Below are 21,275 nucleotides of genomic sequence, written 5' to 3'. Positions count from 1 at the left end.
CACGACTTTATTAGGTGGAGAGTTTGATCCAGCATGTCCAGAAAAGAAGCTTAATCTAGACCGCATCCCGCGTTTTATGCAGCAATTGATTGCGTGTCAGCCACTTGCAGCACAAGGCCTTTAAGTCCGTCGCGATAAGACAACAGCCTCGAGACGTGTAACAGAATTGAGAGGAAGGGCCATGGCCACTTGATTGTTTCCGTCGAATGGTCTCGCTGAAGCTTCCCTGTAGGTTTTTTTTCTCTTACTTTTTTTATGAACAATTATTTTTGAAAATTGAAACAGGCCTCTCCCATGTTGGGGAAAAGGAAGCTTTTTGCGAAAAGATATCTTTTTTCTTGGCAGTTAATTACTGCAACTAAATCCGTTAGACTCAATAAAGGTGACAAGGAGTGGACTGCAAAAGCACACCAAAAAGAATGTTCACCGTACGTTATCGTAATCCGACTCTGATAAATAGCACGACCTGGTTTCGATCCAGGGACCTCTGGGTTATGAGCCCAGCGCTCTACCCCTGAGCTACCGTGCTGAAATCGTTGGTGGGGGTGAATCCACATCCACGACGGACGATTCTGGATTCAAGATACCGCGGTCCCAACTCCTAGGCGTGAAAGTGGATGTGTTATGAGCCACTTGATAATTGACTTGCGAATGGAGCTTTTGAACAGTTTGGTCTTTCTTTGCCTCGGGTTGATAGATTTTGCGGCAGTGGGAGTCGTAAAGTATTGATCACCCTGCACATAATTCAACATCGCCACACAGTAGATGCCGACATAACTAACAAGTTGCAACATGGTAAATACGAGTTGTCTGTTCGACCTAAGTCATCTTCGTCGGAGATTGCTCAACATGCAGGAAAATACTACCCAACTACTATAACCAGATAACCACCCCTCAACATGACCTCTCGCTCATAATCGCTGGCCGTACTGGGAGTAGCACCCAGGCATACCTCTCTAATCGCAACGTATTCTGGCTTCTAGCTCTCTAAACATGGCTACTCATCCCGTGAACTGGTCCGAGGCATAGTCTACCTGCTTTAGTCTCTCTGCGCGTGGCGCAGCTTGATCCACAACGGCGATTTCTCCCAGACCATGAAGACCTTCTGCTCTCCGATCCAGTCCCCCTCCGTCACATTCTCGATGTCAAACTCCAAAACCAGGCGCGCAATTATCGTCTTGATCTCCGCATACGCAAGGTTGCGCCCGATGCAGCCCCTCGGGCCAAGCTGGAAAGCCTGCGAAGCACTGCGCTCGTCCCCCGCGAACTGCGCGTCCTCGCCCGTCCAGCGCTCGGGGGCAAACTCCTCGGGGCGCGTCCAGTTCGCCGGGCTGTGGGAGGCGGCATAGATGGGGATGCTCACGGACACGCCCTCGGGGAGGAAGTCGCCGTCGACGGTCGCTCCGCCGGGGGGCACGACGCGGTGGTGAGGCTGTGGGGAGGGGGGGTAGACGCGAAGGCCCTCTTCGATGCAGGCGAGGAGGTACTTGCACGTGTTCAAACCTGCGAATGTGATTTCGTCGGGGCTGCTGAAGGTCCCGCGGATCTCCTTGGTGAGCTTCTCTAGTACTCGGGGGTTCTTCAGTAGCAGGAATGTGAGGCCTACGGAGCGAATTCGCCGGTTATTACATGTGTATGATGAGTGCAATAGAATACATAGTACTTACCCGACAGCAAAGTCGCTGTAGTCTCACTGCCAGCAGCAATGAGAATCTGAGAGTTTCCCTCGAGCTGCTCGTAGGACATCTTGCCGGTGTTGTAAGCCGATATCAAACTCTCCATGAAATCCGGCACGGATGCTTCGGTCTGGAGGCGGTGGTTGACTTTCTCCTATACAGCGTATTAGAGACGAATGCACATGAAGCCAATGAGCTCGACATACACTTTGCAGTTCCTTGAGCGTCTTCACGTCCGACCTGATATTCTTGGGCATCACCAGAAGCGTGACGGGAAGCTGGATCAACTTGGGGAGGCGGGATATTATTTGGTGATACGACAAGAACTTTGCCAGGGCAAAGAAAATCTTGATCCAGGTATGGAGATTCGAGGTATTTAGGCAGTCAAACGACTCCCCGAACGCTAAATGGTCAGTTGAGTGGTTACACGAACGATTACGGACGGCGGGATGAACAAACTGAGAAATCCGATAAAATCAAATGTGACGAACTGGCGCTCTTGGATTAGTCCACTAAACAGCACCGAAACTGCACAGAGAAGAAGCTTGTCGCGGAGTAACTCACGTTGTACCACTGCAAGATATCCACCGGCCGCTGTCCGTCGTCGCATGCCTCACCGAGTTTGCGAAACAGCACGTCGACGTGCTCCTTCAGGACAGGCTCTTGCTCACGCATCGCCTTCTCCGAGAACCCGTGGATGAACAGCTTGCGGATGTACCCATGGTAGTGGCGATCAGCATTGAGAATGATGGGCTCTCCTTTCAGCCCGGAAAAGTACTTCTCATCCTTGGAGAACTCAAGCTGACTGGGAGGCTTGTGGCCGTAAATCTCCTTCCACTGCGCAGCCTTGATATACGAAAGCGCATCCGGGGCGGTTCGCACAACAGGTCCGTACTTGTTGTGAAGCTCCAAGAGGTCTTTCGGGGTCCTGCCTCCAAGGTAGGACGAGAGCATCCACCAGGGAGTCGCGGCTGCGAGTCGAGGACCAGGGTATTTAGAGAGGGGGTGGAACCAGATGTTGTAGACGATAAGGCAAGTATAGTATGCGAGGGCCTTTCAGGAATGATAGTTAGAGACATCGTAGAAGGGAGTGGATTCTGGTTGGTACTCACAATGAAAAAAGCACCTGATACAAGTACCAAGCCTTGATTCGAGCCGAGGACGGAAGACATCATATGCTGGATAGCCATTGTTGTGTAGCTAACGCGGGAAAGATACGGATTGAGGAGAAGAGAGGAATCAAATGAAACCTGCGAGCGCGTGCTCGATATATAAAAAGGTCGAAACAGATAAAAGAAGCACAAATCGTGCACCAGATGGCGGCCAGTGAAGATGCCGTCTAAAGTTACACGACAGCTGCGAGATGTCGGTCGGCACAAAATTATGCGAATTATACAAGTTGAATAAATGCACAAATAGTTCACAAGGTGCTTTCGGCTGATTGAGGAGCCGATGCAGCACGATTTATGGTGCATAAAAAGGATATGCGGGGTTTGCACTAGGGTCGCGACTTGCACTAGTCAGGTTATGCGACATTATACCGGTATCTCCCCTGGTCTGAGGGGGGTTCGGAGTTCTCGAACAGTCCGGAGGCTCTCAGCCTGAAAAAGTCAGGTCTGGTGCTCGCCTGAGCCCTGAACCACATTGTCTCAGTCATTTTCTCTCTTTAGTCTGTTGAATTCATGTGTTGGCGTGTTCACAACGTGGTGCATCTTGATGTAGCCTTGTTTTGATAGTCGAAGAGTGTCAAGCTTGACTGAGTGATCGAATGCCGTAACGAATTCAAGCAACTAGAGAAGTAGTAAAGTCTGCGCAATTGACCATGGACTCTCAACGGAGCTGTGCCTTGGATATAAACCAATTGTTTTGCTGAAACACAGGGCTATGGGTATCCGTATACAGTTATGCGCCTTGGAACAACATGGCATTCTGTCAAGGTCGCAACTCTCGCAAGTCCAGTGTAAGCCACCGCCTCATATCTAACATGTGGCGGGTATTAACTGGCTCTGGACACTGGCCAATGTATCCATCATCAACAAAACCTAATGTGCCATTCATACTCTCTTTAGTGAACTTGAATCAGTCGCCATGCATCCTCGAAACATGGCAACTGTGGGCGTAGCGTACCTGGACAGCCCCCCCCGAAGCCTCGATCGACATCAAAGCCTAAACGAACACTGCCAAAGTAACAACTCACCATTCTACAAGTGGCTCGATAGGCTTCATCTTTAACGCCAATGGAAATAATTGAAATGCCAGAGATCATACCCAGCAAATTAGCCGGCAAGGTCATGCGCGTTGGCCGTTGGAGAAGTCGAAGCTATGACGCACGGCAGCAGCAAATGTCAAGATCCCAAGCGCACACTCCCCGTAGCCTGTCAACTGGACAGCTTTGCAAACCCCAGCGTATGATATCAACTATTCATTATTCCTCTTAAAGACGACAACCCCACCCGTCCGAGTCCCTCCATGGCGCATCAAAACAACTGGAATGCCCGAGGTGGCGTCAACAATACCGCACTCTCATAAAATACTATAAAGTGAGCGTCATCAGCCGAGGCGCCGCGCTGTGCCTTCCCCTCTGTCCCCCAAGTCCTGGGCGGCCACACAACCCTCCCACGCTTCACTTTTATAGCGCCTCCTCCGCAACCCCAAAAAAAGGTGAGGTATGCCAAGCCCCCAAGCGCCGCCCCCAAATCGCCCTTCCCGGGCAATAAAGAAATAAAAACAAAAGGGCACATCTCCCGTAATTGCACTTCACACCCCCTACCTCGCTGCCCCCTCACGCCGCCCATGCGACGAAGCAAATCAGACGTCGCCGTCGCCCTACCAGGCTAGAATGCAAAAATAAAAATAATAAAAAAGGTCAATTGCCAAGACCTCTTTCTCCAAATCGCCGCATCGGCAAGGGTTGGGTTTTTTTTTCGACGTCACTTCATCTCGTCATCGCGACGGGGGTTAGAGAAAAGAATCGCGGGTTGGAATTAAGGAGGAAAATAACTTTGCAATTCATTAATATGTAATGGCTCTCCCTCTCTGGCGGGGAGAGCTTCATAAAAGTCCATGTGCGTCCCGCGAGTCCAATCTTCCCGCCAGCAAATCGCTGGAGTGGGGAAGAAAGGTTAAAAAAAACCTCTTGGGAGTATTGAGTATTAACAGAAAAAGAGCAAACTGGATTGTCCTTCTCATATACGGGCTTCGCTGTTCATAATTCGCCGTGTCGCGTTGCAAAATGGCGACGGCAAACAGCAGCCTCCTCGTTTCTCTCTCTCTTTTCTCTCCCCCGTCGTCAATGGGTATCCTGAATCATCTCGTTCGCACCGGCGGCTTCCGTCCGCCGCCGTCGAGGCCGAGCCCGGGCGCGCGTGGCCCGCATCCCTTTTCTTCCGCACAACATACAACAGACAACAAAACGAGCAAAAACGCTTAGGCGACGGAGCGGTTGCTCTTGGCCTTGCGGATCTCTCTGCCCTTGTCGGACCACGGCAGGTGGAAGACGGGGACCTGGAAGAAGGAGTTGCTGCAAAAATCCTCAACATTAGCAAATGGAATCCACATGGCGCGCGCGCGCGCAAACCCAGACTCATCGTCGATGGGCACGCCAAAGAGGGGCCGGCGACGGTGGATGACGGGCCTAGCCTCGCAGCTCGGACCGACCACCGTCGGTAGGCAGTGGGAAGAACGGGGAGGGGGACAAAAAAATAAAAAGAAAGGGCTCACCTGTCATCCTGGATACCCGCCAGAGCGCAGTACCACGCCAAAAACGCGGCGAGCATGCCAAACGTTCCACCGCAGATCTGCAAGTTGCGCGAGGCCGTCAACGCGCCGTTGTTGGCGGCGTAGTTCTCGCATGCGAGGAAGAGGAACGCGAGGTCGAGGGTGAAGAAGAGGGAGAAGAAGACGACGGTCGAGCGCAGGGTGCAGAGCAGCAGCAGCGTCGTGAAGATGAACCATCCCGTCAGGAAGAAGCCGACGGCCGAGTAGTGGTCCGAGTAGTTGGCGGCGTACGGGCCGTCCACCGCGATGATGCCCCAGGCGGGCGTCAGGAGGATGCCGTAGGCGATCCAGAAGCCGCCGTAGGACGACAGGGCGGTGGCGCCAAAGGTGTTGCCAACGGCCATCTCCCTGTGATGTGATTGTCAGCATTGGCGCGTTTGGAAAGTGACATCTGGATGATGCTCGTATTGCAGCGATGCTCCACATGTTCCCTGCCCGGAACATGCAGATGCCTCTGGTCTGACCAACCCTCCCCCCATGCGTGCTTAACCCAAGATCCACTCCGGCGCAAAAGGAGCGCGTCCATGCTCCACACCAGCACACCGGAGCTTCCGCTTGCGGGGGGTATCGTGGAGACCGGTTGAGATGAGATGTTGGGGAACTTTGGGGACCCTGGCAAGAAGGGGGGGGAGGAGACGGGAAAAAAAAGAAAAAGGGAAAATTCAAACGCGAGAGAAGAAAAAAAAAACTGGGACATACCACATGCCGGCGAGAAGCTGGACGAGACCGCCGTAGCCAAAGGCCAGGGGGACGGCGATGTTGGGCGCCTTCACCCCGCGGGCTTGCAGGTTGACGCAAGAGAGGACGAAGGTCGTGAGGGCGAAGGCCGAGAGGCCCAGGGGCGCCGGGTTGGCGAACTTTCTGTGCTCGTACGGCTTCCACACTCCGGGCTGGAGAGAACCACCGAATGCCTGCGCTTCTCCTTCAGTCATGTTCCGGTAGTCGGCAACGCGGGTGAATGGCCCGTTTTGTCGTGCGTGTGCGTTGTGGCCTACTTGAGCACCGTTGGCGCCGTGGTAGTGGTCGGCACCAGAGGTTTGCACGTCCTTCTCCAGGTCCTGTGGAGGGACGGCGTTTTGGTGAACCTCCTGCGTGGCCATTGTGCGTGTGTGCTCTTCCGGGTGTAAGAAACAAGAAATGGGGGAAAGGTGAAATCAATGGATGAGTAACCGGGTATTGTGAGGGTATCTTTGTAGTAGAAGAGTAGGCAAACTCCACGGAAGAGGGCACACGGGATGATGGAGGAGAATCTCCTCTGGCTCCGGGGAAGGGGGTGGGGAGGAGGCTTTAAGTAATGGGGAGAAAGGGTTGAATTAACAACCAAAACAGGACAAATGGATGTCGGGGTCGAGGGTCAGCGCAAAACGGAGAGAGCTGATGGGTCGGCAGCTTCGCGAACGTGTTGGAACGTCTGGGGTATGTACAGATACGTGGGCCGGCCGGCGCGGAGAACTGGAGTTGTTGTTGTTGGAGGAGGAGGCGGCTGCGTCTGCAGGATGAAGAGGGAGTGGGTCGAGTAAGATCGTGTAGTGTACGGACTAAGGGTGTTAGCAGCCGTCTGGTTCCAAGGGCCGATCTTTAAAGCCCAGAGAGGACTGGACCAGGGTTCGAAATGGGAATGGGTTGTATGGAGACTCCATATTAGATTCATTATTCTGGGTGCAACGTCGGATGGTGGTGGTGGAATGGTTGGGTGGGTGGTGGAGTGACCACTGACACGGCGTCGGAGCTGGCCTTGGGAGAGGAGCATCTCTTGCAAATGACATGGCAAAAAAGCCCGCAATGGTGCGAATCCAGCTGTCTTCTCCTCTTCCAGAACCGGGGAGGGAAGGGAACCAACAGGTTTGTTGGACATGGACGCTGTTTGGCTATGGGTGTCAAGCACCAATCCAGAGATCACGTCTACAAACGAAATGGAGACCGAGCCCCCCCTAGCAGGCATTGATGTGCGACCTTTACGAGTATAGAGATAGAAAAAGAGAGAGAGAGAGGTCCGATCCCACCAGGCAGTTCTGCTAGTGGTTGATGGCAGCATCCCGGCCGCCCGGAGTTGATGCAAGTAGCGAGGCGACGACGCGTTGATTGATTCAATTCACTCGCTGGTAGGGAGGTTAGGCCGAGGCCTCGTCGTCTACCTCCGAGACACCCAGCAGCTGTCTGTCATCCATCCGTTGCCGCGGTTTTGGACCACGGACGAGTTCCAGCAGCCAGGGACGAAAGGCCCCTCAAAACATGGGGCAGTGGAAGGCACACAAAAAAACGCAAGCCAAGGACGACACTGCCTCGAGGGACAGTGGGATAATGGGATTGTCAGTCGATGGGCTGATGTCATTCCCACCTTTTCCGTCACCAGCAAGCCACTTCTCCAATTTTTCTTCTAGACGTGGCCGCACTCTCCCGCCGCCTCTGCAACTAGCAGATACCGGGGGGGTGACTGATGCAAATCATTGGGTATTGCATAAGCGGCTCGGCATGCGGTTGTCGAAACGCAATGGGTTCCGGCAGTCGAGTGCTATTCATTGGAGGCAGAGAATGAAACCCCTGATTATGTACTAATCTCGACATGACATGAACAGCCACGCGTCCGGATTTCAGCTTGTTCTGGCAGAGGAACAATGCTTTCGAGGGCCACGGCCGCAATGCCTGGGCAAATATGATATGTGGGAATGTTGTGCGTATGGCCAAGGCCATGTTCAACCCCCCAAGCTCCAGGGAGGCCAGGGAGGGGCGTGGCGATAGCACACCACCATCGCCGCAGCGCGGAAATAAGAATGCGTCTGCCGTCTGAACGTTTGCAGTTTGGCGTCTTTTCTGCGCTGGGGCCCAGGCTTCCAGCAATTCCGTCCAGATTGTTCCCTCCCAGCGTTGCGAATCTCATTGGGCGGTGCTTGGCGGTCGAATTCGCAATTGACCCGGGATTGTTATTAACTGTGTGTCATGGAAAATGTTCTGGTCGCAAAGTACACAGCAAAGGTCCGCTCATCGGAGCGAGTGCATTTCGGCGATGCTGAGCAAAACAGGCGAAGGAAAGGGTCAATGCTAGACCAGGGGGGGTGGGCAGCCAAGCCGTGGTGACGGTGCTTCCGCGTCTTGGCTGCGGATCATGGCCGGCCAGCTGCCGTCTCGGTAGTCAGGATGAGGCATCATGGAATCGGGTCACTGGGCGATGCGTCGACTGCCAGTAAGATCCTCAAGGAGAGTTGATCAACGATTGCAAAGGCTTTCCGAGTGTGAATGTTTCCATCATCAAGCTGATAGCATGTACCGTGGGGATCAATAAGTTCCCACACCCTCCACCTTGTTCGGTGGGAACGCTGCACTGGTGTGTGTCTCGACCCTGCATGCGCAGCAGCGCGTGTTTTAACATATCCAGCTTCCCGGGCGAGATTCTTTTGCCTGTTGATGGGTCTTGTCACGATACATCCGTCTGCCATATGGTCCTGGACTTAAATTGCAGGTGTCTGCCCACATTTCGACCCGTATGCCCGAGCTGGAGTTGCGGGGAACCCCGGGGTTGACTGGAAGCATCCAGGTCATCCGTGGCGAGGTGAACCTCAGTTCGCCCCGTCGACAAGGACCCGACTTCGACTTGTGTGGGTGTTGTTCATCCATATCCGTTTGACATCTGGTAAGAGCTCGGTCTGATCCAAGCGTCAAGACGATCCCTTCACACTGTCCACTCCCCGGGAGGCAAAGGAGGATAGGCAGTGGTCTTGCGCTGCTGCCTCCCCCGCATCTTCTCTCACTCCTCGCAGTCCGAACGTCTTCAGGCTCAAGCCAAGCGTGAACTAGGCGTCATCATGACCATGCCAATCAAGCTTGGACACAATGATCAATCCCCAATATCGGTTTCCGCAGCTGGCGTACAAGAAGGGCCACATGGCGCTGGCTTGCGGGGAAAGCTTGGGTGATTCCCACACACGCCCCTCCGCCTACAATTCAACCCGAGAGTTCCGATTCATGCTTCGACGTATGCATCTATCGGGATTGCTCCTCCATCGGCGCAATGGTCCGATGATGGCGCCAGGCGCCGGATGAATCTCGAAAAGGGTTCCATCTAGAATACGGTAACCTCCACAGCATGGATACCTTTGTCTTTTCCCCAGATTCCGTGGCGGTTAAGTTTATTTCCCCAGTGCCATCCCCGCCTCTGCGCGCCATCTAATCATTCTTCGAGCCTTGGGCGCTCCACCTGCGGTCGTTGATGCAAAAGAGGCATGTTTCTGAATGCTGGGCTGTCTTCGGCTCACAAGTGAAATGCGGCAATCGCATTGGCTTCGATCTAGGGGCCGTCCACTTAGTCAGGTCAAGTGCAACCGCTCGAAATCGCGCCGAATCTTTCAATGGCCCAAAAGTCTCGTTGATACCGCTATGCGGAGGTCACCTGTTGTGACGAATGCCGCGGCCAGGCAAGCCGTGTCACGCAACCCTTGGGGTGGGATGCTCTTCCACTTTGGGCAGTGCTGACATCACACAGGAGCGCCCATCACTGCCCCTTTTTGCCTTTATTGCGGAATCATCAGCCCACTCGCAGAAAAGTCACCTGGGCAGCGGTTTTGTCGCCCCTGGCCAGCTGGCGAACCCGACGGGTTTGGGCCCCCCCGATGTGTGATTTGTCTCTAGTTCTTTGTGGTAGCTGTCGCTAGCGATGCTAATGAATTATAGCTACGCAATCAGTCGACAAGATCCCGAGCGGTTGGCGGGAACTAAGGTGTCCGGACAGTGAGCCAACAGAAGCCACAGAATGGCCACCACAGTCATCACAGCGGGATCGCGGATTACATGTATGAATTCCAAATGATGAGTTGAGGTGACCACGCTTGTCATGACACCGTGGATGCACGGGGTAGCGGCTATGCAAGTAAACGCTTAAACACTACGTGTGGCCGTTCATCCCTTCGCCCCGTAGGCGACTAAGGGGCCTGCCAAAGAACGCCTGGAGAAGGTTCTGTCACTTCAACCCTCCGGTGTCTCGCGGACTGGACGAACGGCGTTCTCTGCCAGTGCCAGGTGCTACACAGCGGCACGGGACAATGCAAATTCTCGCGCCTTTGTCCGGCCTCTCCCTGTAGTCCCCCCCCAGCCGAGCAAGCCGTATGCCAGCACGGCACCAACGGATCGATCTTCGATGCCCAGCCCCTTGGCCCGTGGTGCCAACGATTGAGGCTCGAGCAAAAGCCGAAGCCGCCATAAGCAGCGGGCTTGACACGCTCCCCGAACCGCCAAGACACATAACCTACGATGGCCGTTAATTCCGCGGTTTTTCGCACCCGCTGCCTGCGGCCAAAGCCGCCCTCGCAGCGGGCTCACCCTGTGCTGGCACGCGCGGGTTGCAATGCCAAGGACCACAGGGCTCCAGCAGCACGTTGCGCAGCACCTTTGAGGGTAGCAGCCGCCTGCGGCGTGGCGTTCTAAGGGCCCGTCTCGCTGCAGGGCCCTGCACCCACTGACAGGCCCCCGAGCAGCTTCCATTTCTCCGGACAGCCTCCTCCTTGCGAAGAATCGTTCCACTCGGACTAAGCTCGTTGAGGGGTGGATTCCCACCCTTTTGCCGCTGTTGAGGGCCCCGTTGCTTGGCTTGGTTCTTGCGAGACCATCCTTTGTTGCGAAGGCCTGAAACGAGCCGAGGATGGCGGGATGGCGGACGGAAGCCAGTCGTTCTGAAGACTGTGAGCCAGCCTGGTCATAGGATCGACCTGCCTCATTCAATCACCGTTTGCCGGAGCCATGAGAAAGTGTACCCTAACTGCATGGGTTGTGGCCAGGGACTGCCACCGAACTGGCATGGGCAAGCGGTCTCTTCCCCCCTTGGTGAAATGGTGCCCGTAGACTGTCAACACCCTCTAGTGTAGTGTCCCGACCTTCTAGTGTAAACAGTTGTATTCTCCCGTCGTCGCCTGCAGGCATAAGGGCAGCCGATGCCAAGAAGGGAGGCGCAAACGATGCACTACCGGATAACTCGGCAACACCTAGAGTTTGGGCTACCCATGCAGGTTCACGGCATCTCGGCGAAGCGTGATGGGGGACGGAGGGAGGATGACAGAGGGTGACAGAGAGCAACTCCTGGGACAATCAATTAAATGCCATTCATGGCTTCAGCGGATGCAACCTTCACATCTCCCGTCAAGCCCCCCCGGCGAACCAGCTGCGGTTACTGCAATTTGGTTGAAGTTAGTCGCCGGGTCTGTCCCCCTCAGAGCCTTGGTTGGCTAGTGTTGGCGAAGGCCTGGGCACTTTTGTACGTGAATGAACCTTCCAGCGAAATGGCGATCCCCCCGGGCATCCATCCTCATTCAAGCTATTTGGTTGATCGCAGATCTATCGAATGCCTTTTGAATCGATCAAGCTCCTCATTTCTCTGCGGAAAAAAACACGGTTTGCTCGCTTCGGCGCCCTGCGTAGCATCCACTGCAACGGGGGTACAGCCAGCGCCAAAATGGCGATGCCAAACAGGGAGAATGAGGGTCGTTTCGCGCCCAATTCCCCCGAGTTGGGTCTTCCAGCGGCACCCCAACATAATATCCCCAGCTTCATCCCCGGACATAATTACCGGACAGGCGATCCCCGTCGCCCTCCATGGAGGAAACGTCCCGTATCCTTGTTCCGAATATGACAAAAGTCGAGTTCCAACTGGTATGCCAGATGCGCACAAAAACAACAAAAAAAGATGTCGTCAAGGACAGGATTCGAACCTGCGCGACCGAAGCCACTGCCTAAGCTGGTATCAGATGTTCTGATAGCAGGGCAGCCCATTAACCACTCTGGCACCTTGACCGGTGTTCGATGCTCAGGTACGCATTCTGGGTATCCATGAGCTGCAGCGGTTCTGGCACCCCGTTGTCTCTGCATTCCAGCCACGGTGCACGCATGCAGTAGACTTGCAATTATGGGTATATTGACTTGTGAGACTTGAGATAAGATTTCATTGAGATGGTCGTACACGAATCCCTACGAGTGATAGTACCCCATGCAAAGCTAGAAGGGTCAATCAATGTAAGACCGGGATGCCTTAGTCAATCAGTAGTGGAGTGCGACTGGCTCACAGCTGCTCCAGTGTGACGAACAACCAAAGTGCGGTCGCTGGCAGAAGAGAAGGTGAAGGTGCGCATTTAGTCGCACCATATCGTATTTTGCGGAATCGCCAAGCTCGTGCAAGCTCGAGAAACATATCGCAGCAGGGCCGGTCCGGTGATTGGCAACGTGAGCGCTCGTCGGCAGCTAAAGTCGTTGGCTTTCGTCGGCCTCCTCCGAGCATAGAGGCCGTAGCACCGGTCGGCGAGGGTCGGGCAGCCCGGTTTCTGTTGCGCCACCATCCACCTCGCACATCTGAAGCAATCAATTACCGTCCTATATGTTCAATTGAATGTGTTGGCGGTCTTTTCATACAGCAATCGCCCGCCATAATAATGCAGCCCTTCGCGTATCGAGCTGTCCTAACTTTTCTACGCGATACCTCTTGCAGATTCTATATTTGTACTCCCTCTTTCTGGCCACGCTGCTCGCCAAACTGCTCGCATCTCAAAAGATCCCATTTAACACCATTCCTGATTGCTGAGCAATTTTAAGATGCTGTATGTCTCTTCCAGGCTGCAGGGAGAAACGCAGGAACAAAGTTGTGGGCGGCATTGCAGAGCGTGGCATCGCCCAGGGGCGACTGCCACATTGCCTGGTTGTAGTTGGGCATATTCATCCCGTGCTTCATCCACCTATTGACGCTCCCCATAATTTGGGTTTCTTCTACTGTCACACTGGGCATTATGGTTGAAATGAACTGGTTCCCAGAAAGTAAGTCGGGCTTATAGATGCTGGAAGTCGACGGCCACATTGAAGAGAACCGCGTAAGGCTTCTGGATTGCCTTCTATGAATGACGAGTAAGCGAATTCTTACAAGACCGAGGCTATTCTGCCAACCAAGCGGGATTTTGAGAATATCATGGTTGAGCCGATATGAGCAGAGGACGACAATGTTGGAAATTATACAGATCAGCGCCAAGGCCCTTGAAGTTACACACATCCAGCGAATCACATGTTTCATAGACGTTACTTAGAACTCTTCGTCTCGTTCTTCATATCAGCGGAAATGAGAGCCAAGTGTTCTAACATGATATCTGACCGAGCTTCACCGAGTCTCACACCGTCCATCAAGGTGACCAAACGCGTCTCACCTGGACCCGCCACGGGACGCCGAATCGGGCCACCTTGACGGCGACAACATCTCCCTCTGCATCGTACGACTCGAAATCGCCTGACATGTTACCAATTACCCACAGTGCCCCCGGAAACATGACCGGCACATATCACTATATAGGCTTCGTCTCACTCAGGGCACGTCCTAAGCTTCTCCTGGATTCGAAGCTGCAATGTTCATGCGACCAATCCGCCGCTTCATCGTCACCCTCGTCTTTGGCATCACCGCGGCCATCTTTGGCATGCTATACCACCGCCCTATTACGAACGCACTGAGCACCATATCCCAAACCGCAAGACTCTCGTCCGCATCAATGGCGCAGGCAGCGCGGAAACCCGTCATCGTCGTCGGCTCGGGCCTTGCCGGCTTGTCCGCCGCGCAAGAGGCCCTGAAAGCCGGTGCCCCGGTCCGTCTGCTGGATCGCGCGCCAAAACCCGGAGGAAACAGCATCAAGGCGTCTTCCGGCATAAACGGCGCTGGGACGCGGTTCCAGAAGGCTGCTGGTGTGGAGAAAGACGACCTCTTTTACGAAGACACTGTCCGCTCGGGTGGCAAGCGTTTTGCCGAGGCCAAGGGCGTTGTGGACCGCCCCAAACTCGTCGAGCTACTAACAAAGAGCTCTGAAGATGCTGTCACCTGGCTTGCCGATGATATTGGCGTTGATCTGAGCGTTGTCGCCCCCCTCGGCGGACATTCCCTTGCACGAACCCACCGAGGTGCTGGGAAGACCCCGCCAGGAGCAGCGATCGTCACAACCTTACTGAAAAAGCTTGGGGAGAACCCAGAGTTCCAACTCGAGAACTCTGCCGAAGTAACATCACTTAATTTTGCCAACGGTGTTGTAAAAGGCGTGCGCTACGTCCGAGACGGCGAGCAGCACGATCTCGAGGGCGCCGTCGTGTTCGCTGCTGGTGGATTCGCTGGCGACGCTAACGGCCTCCTGGCCAAGTACCGCCCAGACCTAGCAGGTCTGCCGTCAACCAACGAGGCTCGGCCAGCTTCACATGGAATTCTAGAAGCCGTTGAAGCCGAGTTTGTCGACATGGACAGCGTGCAGGTGCACCCGACAGGCTTCATCGATCCCAAGGACCCCGAGGCGCGGTACAAGTTCCTTGCTGCGGAAATGCTGCGCGGAGAGGGCGGAATTCTGCTCTCCGACAAGGGACAGAGATTCGTCAACGAGATGGAGACGAGGGAGCATGTCAGCAGGAACATCATGCAGCTTCCGCTCAGTGGGAACGGCGATACGAGGCAGTGGGACGTCACCTTGCTCATGGACCCCGGCGCCTGCGACGCTGCAGAAGGACACTTGGGCTTTTACCTGTGGAAGGGCTTGATGCAAAAAAGTAAAGTGAAAGACCTGAGCCCGGCCATCATCGGAGCGATCGACGAGTACGCTGCGGCGGTGGCATCGGGCACCGACTCGGCGTTCGGACGGCGGACCTTCGGTCGTTGGAGGCTACCAGCCGGAGAGGGAAACCGTGAGGAGGAGGTGTGCATTGGCCGCGTCACACCTATCACTCATTTCACAATGGGCGGTGCCTCTTTTAACGAAAATGCCCAGGTACTCAGAGAAGACAAGACCGCGATTGAGGGCTTGTGGGCTGCTGGTGAGATCACCGGTGGTATCCACGGAGACAACCGCCTAGGAGGCTCGTCATTGCTTGAGTGTGTTGTTTTTGGAAGGATAGCCGGCCAACAGGCCGCCAAGGCAGCGACAAGCTCATAAATGCCTTCAGCCTGACTTTTCCACCTCGTCCCATCTTCACGATGAATATATTTAGCGATCAGAGAATTAAAAGATAGCGTTATCGAAAACGACCTTGTTTGAACATTTCTAAGTGCCTTATCTTTCTAATTAATTTGGTCCAATGTCGCCCACTCTCGGCCCTCAAAAATCTGATCATCCTGTGCCGAAACAGCGGAATCTGTAACAACCATTCTCCGGCAGCAAGCATTAAACAGACCTCAGTTATCACACATGGCATGAATATTACTCGAGTAGAAATCATCTGTACATATCTTAAATGAGCTTTAGTTTACACACAAAGAGAATATCATAGACTGAATTCTTCCAGAGAATCCAAGCCGTGTTAGCATGTTCATTTGCCCGACCTAATACCTCAGCATGCCATCTATGAGAGCCGTTTATGAGATGTTTGTGCAGTCCCCTCCTGTTTCATGAAGTCTTCCCATAATGTTGTTGCCCGTCTAGTTGGATGGAAACCTAAGATCTGAAATAGAACTTGTTGAGCTGTTTGCCAACCAGGCTGCCGTCGGTAGCCTTCGCGGTGCCATTTCCAGCGAACCCGTTGCTGGCAAGCTTGTTAACAGTCTGGCGCGGAACCTCGCCGACTACACCGTCGAGAGCCGTCTCGGCGATGTACTTGCACAGCTCAACGGGGCTCTTGGGCGCGGAGCCAAGTCCGAGAAGGTAGGCGGCGAGACCAGCAATGTGGGGGCTGGCCATGGAGGTGCCGGAGATAGTGTTCTATCATATCATCCAACGTCAGCAACGTGATACGGAGCAGAGGGAAGGGGGAGGTAAATGGTCATCATACCGTGCTGCCACCGGGCCAGGTGCTCTTGATTTGAGATCCAGGGGCCAGGATATCAACAATGGCACCAAAGTTGGAATACTCGGCCAATGAATCCTTGCTCGTCGTCGCACCGACAGTGCACACAGAGCTCTCGGAAGCGGGCGATGAAGTCGATGCATCAGCGGCCTCGTTGCCCGCCGCAACTGCCAGGAAATGACCGGCCTTCACGATTGCGGCCGCGGCCTGGTTCACAGCTGCTGAGGTCGGACCACCGAGTGACATGTTCACGACGACGCCCTTGGCGCAGTCCTCCTGGCCTGCGGCATCGGACGCAACAAAGTTCATGCCAGCGATGACGCCCGAGTTAGTGCCCTCGCCGTTGTCGTCGAGAACCTTGACGGCGAAGAGCTTGGTCTTCTTGGCAACGCCGTAGGTTGCGGAGCCGACGGTGCCGGCGACGTGGGTGCCATGTCCCTGGCCGTCAGTGTCGGAGTTATCTGCGTAGTTGGCGAGGAAGGTAGCGCGACCTTCAAAGTCCTAAGAGAAGGGGTCAGCATTTTGTTTGCTTCACTTCGCAACGGGTGCGATGAAAAACGAGGGATGGCGTACAGGGTGGTCGACGTCGATGCCCGTGTCAACGATGTAAGCGCAAGTCCCCTCGCCTGCACTCGCATCGTAGCTGTACGTAGTGCCACCGGGCTGTGCGCTCGAGAGCCTTGCAAGGCCCCACGGCGCGTTGGTTTGCGTCGTCTTGATGGTGACGATGGCGTCCTGCTCGATGAAGTCGACGTCCGGGTCGTTCTGCAGAGCCTCGAGCTCGGAGGCATTGAGAGTCGAGGAGAAGCCCCGGAGCGAGCTCCCAAAGTTGTAAACGTGGTCGGCGTCGGCGGAGAAGGTCTTCATTACATTTTGCAGAGCGCCGGTCTTGGCTTCGTTCTTGAGGCGGACGATGTACTTGTCCGCGACGAGTGTGGCGCCTCGTGGCTTGATGAGGGGTGCAGGCTGGGCGCGTCTGGAGGGGGCGGCCACGGCGGCGAGGGGGAGGAGGGCGAGGATGGTTGCGGCGTGCATTGTGACGTAAATTCTTTTGGAAAATTAACGAGGGACTAGATGGAATGAACGACTTTTGTAGAGAGCGAGTGAATGGTGTCTAAAAGAATGACTGTGGTCGTTGTGGTTGGTGGTCTGGTTGAGTCCGGTGTTGCTTGATGGCTACAACATACAACATCAACGGTGCAGCAGACCGGCCGCTCTTATACTCAAGTCTGCATGATAATGCTGCACCTTGAGATAGTCTCTGAGCGTTTAAACTGTTCTTTTTCGTCGTTTGCTATATCGGTCATATTCGTGTTTCCAGGTCGGGCAGGTGGACACCCGCAATCGGTGACAGCTCGACAACAGAACCAGGTTCTGACGCTCTCGTTGGAGAACAACATCGTGGGTCCTTGGAGCGGTTTGAATTAAAGGGACCCACGGCGACAAGTGCCGGGGACCAACCATGGGTCTTGAATGAGCCTCAAGTCGAGACGCACCAGCCTGACCGCTGAACCAGGGGTGCCTCGAGCCTAACAGGGCCACATGCGTTGATGCGTTGGTGTGCTGATGCGTTGTGGGACGGACGCCGATCCCATCCAGGAACGCCATCTGCACCTCCTTGACACGGCAGTGGCTTTGCGGATCAGGCAAGGGCGCAGAAGCCAAATCAGCATCGAGAACGAATCGAAGCAAGCCACTGGGAGGCAACAAGAACGTCTGCGTGCGAAAGGAGGTAATGCGACCCCTTTGATCTCGCAGCCAAGGCCGTTGGAAATGCCCATTTGCCCCCATGATTGGGCATATTGACTGAGATTTAAGCATGAGCAGGCGGGTCTCTCTGCTGGGGTGGCCAAGCCCAACCGGGGATAGCCTCAGCCAGTTTCAGGGGTTCTGGCCAACCTGATTCGCCCCGCGACAGACGCCGCCGAGAACAACCCGATATACGATCTTCATGTCTCACCTCTTCGTGTAGCCAACCATTGTTGTTTTATCGCCATATTGCATGTTTCCTGGGGCGAAAGAACCATGAGGCTATCAGTCCGTGGGCTAGCAGGGTCATATGCCTGTCCAGGAACTGGGCTTTGTTGGCCCCTGATTGCACCGATGTCTTCTAGATGTCTATTGCGATTTTCTACCCGTCATGCTACTTATCATTCGGACTCAAGGTCATCTCCGAAAACCAAGAACTGACAACACTTTGTTTGGCGGGCAGCCAATCCAGACCAGCTGCTCCCTGAATTTTGCTGACAGAATACTTGGAACGATTCAGCCGAGAGCAATGATGTCGCACTTTTCGACGGGTGACCCCAGCGGTAGGGACTTTTGCTACCACCGGGTTCAACAAATCAGCTAAACGAGGACGGATTTCACCGTTTCATATACATGTAAATTTCCGTTGAAATAAGCATAGATCCGCGTGCTACGATAATACGGCACGGGTGGATGCTGAGTCGACACCGCGCAAACCATGCTGGCCGCCGCAAGGAAGAAGATAAGGATAATACTGCCAAGGAGATGCAATATGTGCGATTGATCACGACTTACAACTCAAGTGAGACAAACTCGAGGACCGAGCGGACCTGCCAAGCAGGGTACACAATCCAAATGACTTAATCACTAAAATATTCAAATTCCATCAGGAAGACCGACCGTAGGATTTTCTGAAGCCGGGCAGGCTTTCGGCTGCGCAAAAGTGATTTGTGGGTTGATGCGCGTGGATTCCTCGCCGGCAGCAGCCAAACTTCATTCTGTCACTGGCATCAAATATCGTATTCCCAGAGAAGACTTGTATTTTATTCATTCTAGTAAAAGGACCGACTCTGTTCCTTCGGAAAAGACTGTGAAATCTCCGGGCCTGGCTAGTGATGATGCGAGGACGCAAGGAATGTACCGCCTCACATCACTGCTTGACACACTTTCACGCAGGTGAATAACCGATCAAGCCTTGACAGTAGTGCTCTGAAGCTTCAACCGGCGGAAGCCACCCTTGCAGGCAACCTCGTTCTGGAGCTCAACCATCCTCTTCTGGTCCCCAGTAGGATCCTGGGAATCGTCGTCAAAGGCCCACTCGAGAAACTCGTTGGTGTAGTTCGGCTTGAAACTCTCGTCCAAGACGCCGAGTCGCTTGCCGTACTTGGTGACCTTGGTCCAGTCACGCTGGACATTCTTCAAGTCATGCGAGAAGTACGCGAAGCTGCGCTCGAAGATCTTGCGGTTCAGGTCCGAACCCATGACAGGCTTAAAGTCGACGTACTCCTTCCAAGCCTCTTCGGGCTTCTCGAGGACGTAGTCCGTTGCCTTCTTGACAGCCTTCATGAACTTGCGGACCTTGTCCGGGTTCTCGGCAATGAAAGACTCGTTGCCAATGTACAAGATGGTGCAGAAGCAGCAGCACCCGAGCTCAGCAAGCTCATCGATGCGAAGCATCTGTACATCGGTCTTGGGACGGCCCTGAGTCGCGAGCCACTCCTCCAGCTCGACCATCTGAACGTTCTCCAGACCGATACCAGCGTCGATGGTGCCCTCGATGATGGCCTTGGAGACGTTCATGCCACAGCGGACAGCGGTGTACTCGTCGGGAGTCATGCCATAATGAGAGGTCAGCTCGTCAATTTGAATCTTGCCGAATTCGCCGACGTAGCCAATGCGCTTGCCCTTGAGCGAGCGGAAGTCGGTAGTGATGCCCGAGTCCTTCAGGTATACGACACCGGTAAAGGGTTCGTCTAGGAGGCTACCAATTGATAGGACCGGGAAGTTGCGAGCCTTGGCCTGGCATGGGATCAGCATCGAGCATCACAAGGTGAGGAGAGTGACGTACGGCAAGGGTATGGATCATGGCCTTGAAGCCCAGGTCGACCTTGCCGGTGCCGATGATTTCAGTAACATCCTGTGCCAGTTTAGCTTTCGTGTCTTAGTTTCCTTGGCAGGCGAATTCCATACACTGGGGTCGTTGGGCTCAAGAAGAGCGACTTTGATACCCTCCTCCTTGAAGAATCCTTTGGCCTGGGCCAGGTATAGCGGGGCATGGTAGGGCGTTGCGTGCCTGACCAATTGTCAACTTACGTTCGCAGCTTCACACGGGCAATCCTACCAGTTGGTGAGGAATGTGATCTTATCGGTCGACATGGTGACAGATCAAGCGTGATGCTGCATGGGTTAGTACACTCGCATCCTCCTTCGCACGTACAAGGGGAGGGGGGCCAAAGAAGCATGTCCTTTCGCTGGTATTATCCAGATCAAGTTCGCCGGTATTTCTCAGATCAATTCACCGCCATGCCCCTTCTACCCAGTGCTCCTCTCGATCGATAAAGATATCGAGAGGGACTGAGGTGGAAATTGGGGCACCGCAGATGAATCGAACACCCGGATGCGTTCTTCTCCTACTTTACCTCGATCTGTAGATGTTTCCATTGCGATAGATGCCATGGCTCTTTGACGCAAGCGTCGTACCAGGTTAAATTGGTGGGTGACGGTTTGTGGGTTGATGGTCGTTGGTATGGATTTGATCAGTGTATCGAGAGACTGTGTAGGAAGTTGCGTGTGCGAGCAGGACATTGGTGACATATATACGGTTGAAATATCCCTCGCTGAGGGGTAACTTCTTGGTCGCTTAGAGCTATGCATAATCCCCTCACTTGGCCGAAGCTAATCCTGCATTTCAGCCAGGGTTCCGGGCTTCCGACCGTCCACACTTCGTCATTGCTTATCATGGCGAGTCACTTTTGATTTGATATCACATTATGGCATACGTAAATGGAACATGGGTAAAACCAGTCGACTGGTCAAAAGGAATGCCCGCTCATTTTATGAAGCGGAAGAGAGCGGCGATCCGACCGTCATTAGACTGTGTCACAAAAGTGGCCATCGAGTCCATTTACTGTCCCCGACCGTGAGGCGGCTATGAAATTAGGACTTTTCATTCGTCCAAATGCGCCTTATGTCAATGGCCGGGCGGGCCTCGGATCGATGGTTTGCACCCGCTGAAGATAGTTTGAAAACGTAATCCAATATGGACAAAATATCTCATTATCCGGGCCCTCGGGCCACAAGCTACGGCGA

At 54.2% G+C, this 21,275-nt stretch overlaps 5 protein-coding genes across 5 annotated transcripts; 1 reads left to right on the top strand and 4 right to left on the bottom strand.

The window, feature by feature from the left end:
- Positions 1 to 1,039: 1,039 nt before the first annotated feature.
- Positions 1,040 to 2,630, bottom strand: EsH8_VII_000409 (cytochrome P450; the record flags this gene model as incomplete). The annotated part of the gene is made up of 4 exons (XM_083270542.1): positions 1,040 to 1,602; positions 1,668 to 1,830; positions 1,883 to 2,079; positions 2,294 to 2,630. 4 exons carry the CDS (start codon positions 2,628 to 2,630, stop codon positions 1,040 to 1,042), a joined length of 1,260 nt encoding a protein of 419 aa, XP_083128099.1.
- Positions 2,631 to 5,102: 2,472 nt separating this feature from the next.
- Positions 5,103 to 6,553, bottom strand: EsH8_VII_000408 (acetate uptake transporter family protein; the record flags this gene model as incomplete). The annotated part of the gene is made up of 3 exons (XM_083270541.1): positions 5,103 to 5,196; positions 5,397 to 5,801; positions 6,153 to 6,553. The coding sequence occupies 3 exons, from the start codon at positions 6,551 to 6,553 to the stop codon at positions 5,103 to 5,105; spliced, it is 900 nt and encodes a 299-aa protein (XP_083128098.1).
- Positions 6,554 to 13,813: 7,260 nt separating this feature from the next.
- On the top strand, positions 13,814 to 15,370 carry EsH8_VII_000407 (FAD binding domain-containing protein; the record flags this gene model as incomplete). The annotated part of the gene is made up of 1 exon (XM_083270540.1): positions 13,814 to 15,370. One exon carries the CDS (start codon positions 13,814 to 13,816, stop codon positions 15,368 to 15,370), a length of 1,557 nt encoding a protein of 518 aa, XP_083128097.1.
- A 498-nt stretch (positions 15,371 to 15,868) lies between these two features.
- EsH8_VII_000406 (peptidase S8/S53 domain-containing protein) lies at positions 15,869 to 17,252 on the bottom strand (the record flags this gene model as incomplete). Its single annotated transcript, XM_083270539.1, has 3 exons — positions 15,869 to 16,132; positions 16,203 to 16,718; positions 16,791 to 17,252. 3 exons carry the CDS (start codon positions 17,250 to 17,252, stop codon positions 15,869 to 15,871), a joined length of 1,242 nt encoding a protein of 413 aa, XP_083128096.1.
- Positions 17,253 to 19,154: 1,902 nt separating this feature from the next.
- On the bottom strand, positions 19,155 to 20,342 carry EsH8_VII_000405 (NMT1/THI5 like-domain-containing protein; the record flags this gene model as incomplete). Its single annotated transcript, XM_083270538.1, has 4 exons — positions 19,155 to 19,985; positions 20,035 to 20,103; positions 20,157 to 20,259; positions 20,308 to 20,342. The coding sequence occupies 4 exons, from the start codon at positions 20,340 to 20,342 to the stop codon at positions 19,155 to 19,157; spliced, it is 1,038 nt and encodes a 345-aa protein (XP_083128095.1).
- Between the last annotated feature and the right edge of the window lie 933 nt (positions 20,343 to 21,275).

This window comes from Colletotrichum jinshuiense, chromosome 7 (genome assembly GCF_051148585.1).
Source record: "Colletotrichum jinshuiense chromosome 7, complete sequence".
NCBI classification, from domain to species: domain Eukaryota; kingdom Fungi; phylum Ascomycota; class Sordariomycetes; order Glomerellales; family Glomerellaceae; genus Colletotrichum; species Colletotrichum jinshuiense.
This window is presented reverse-complemented; position numbering and strand designations above follow the sequence as displayed.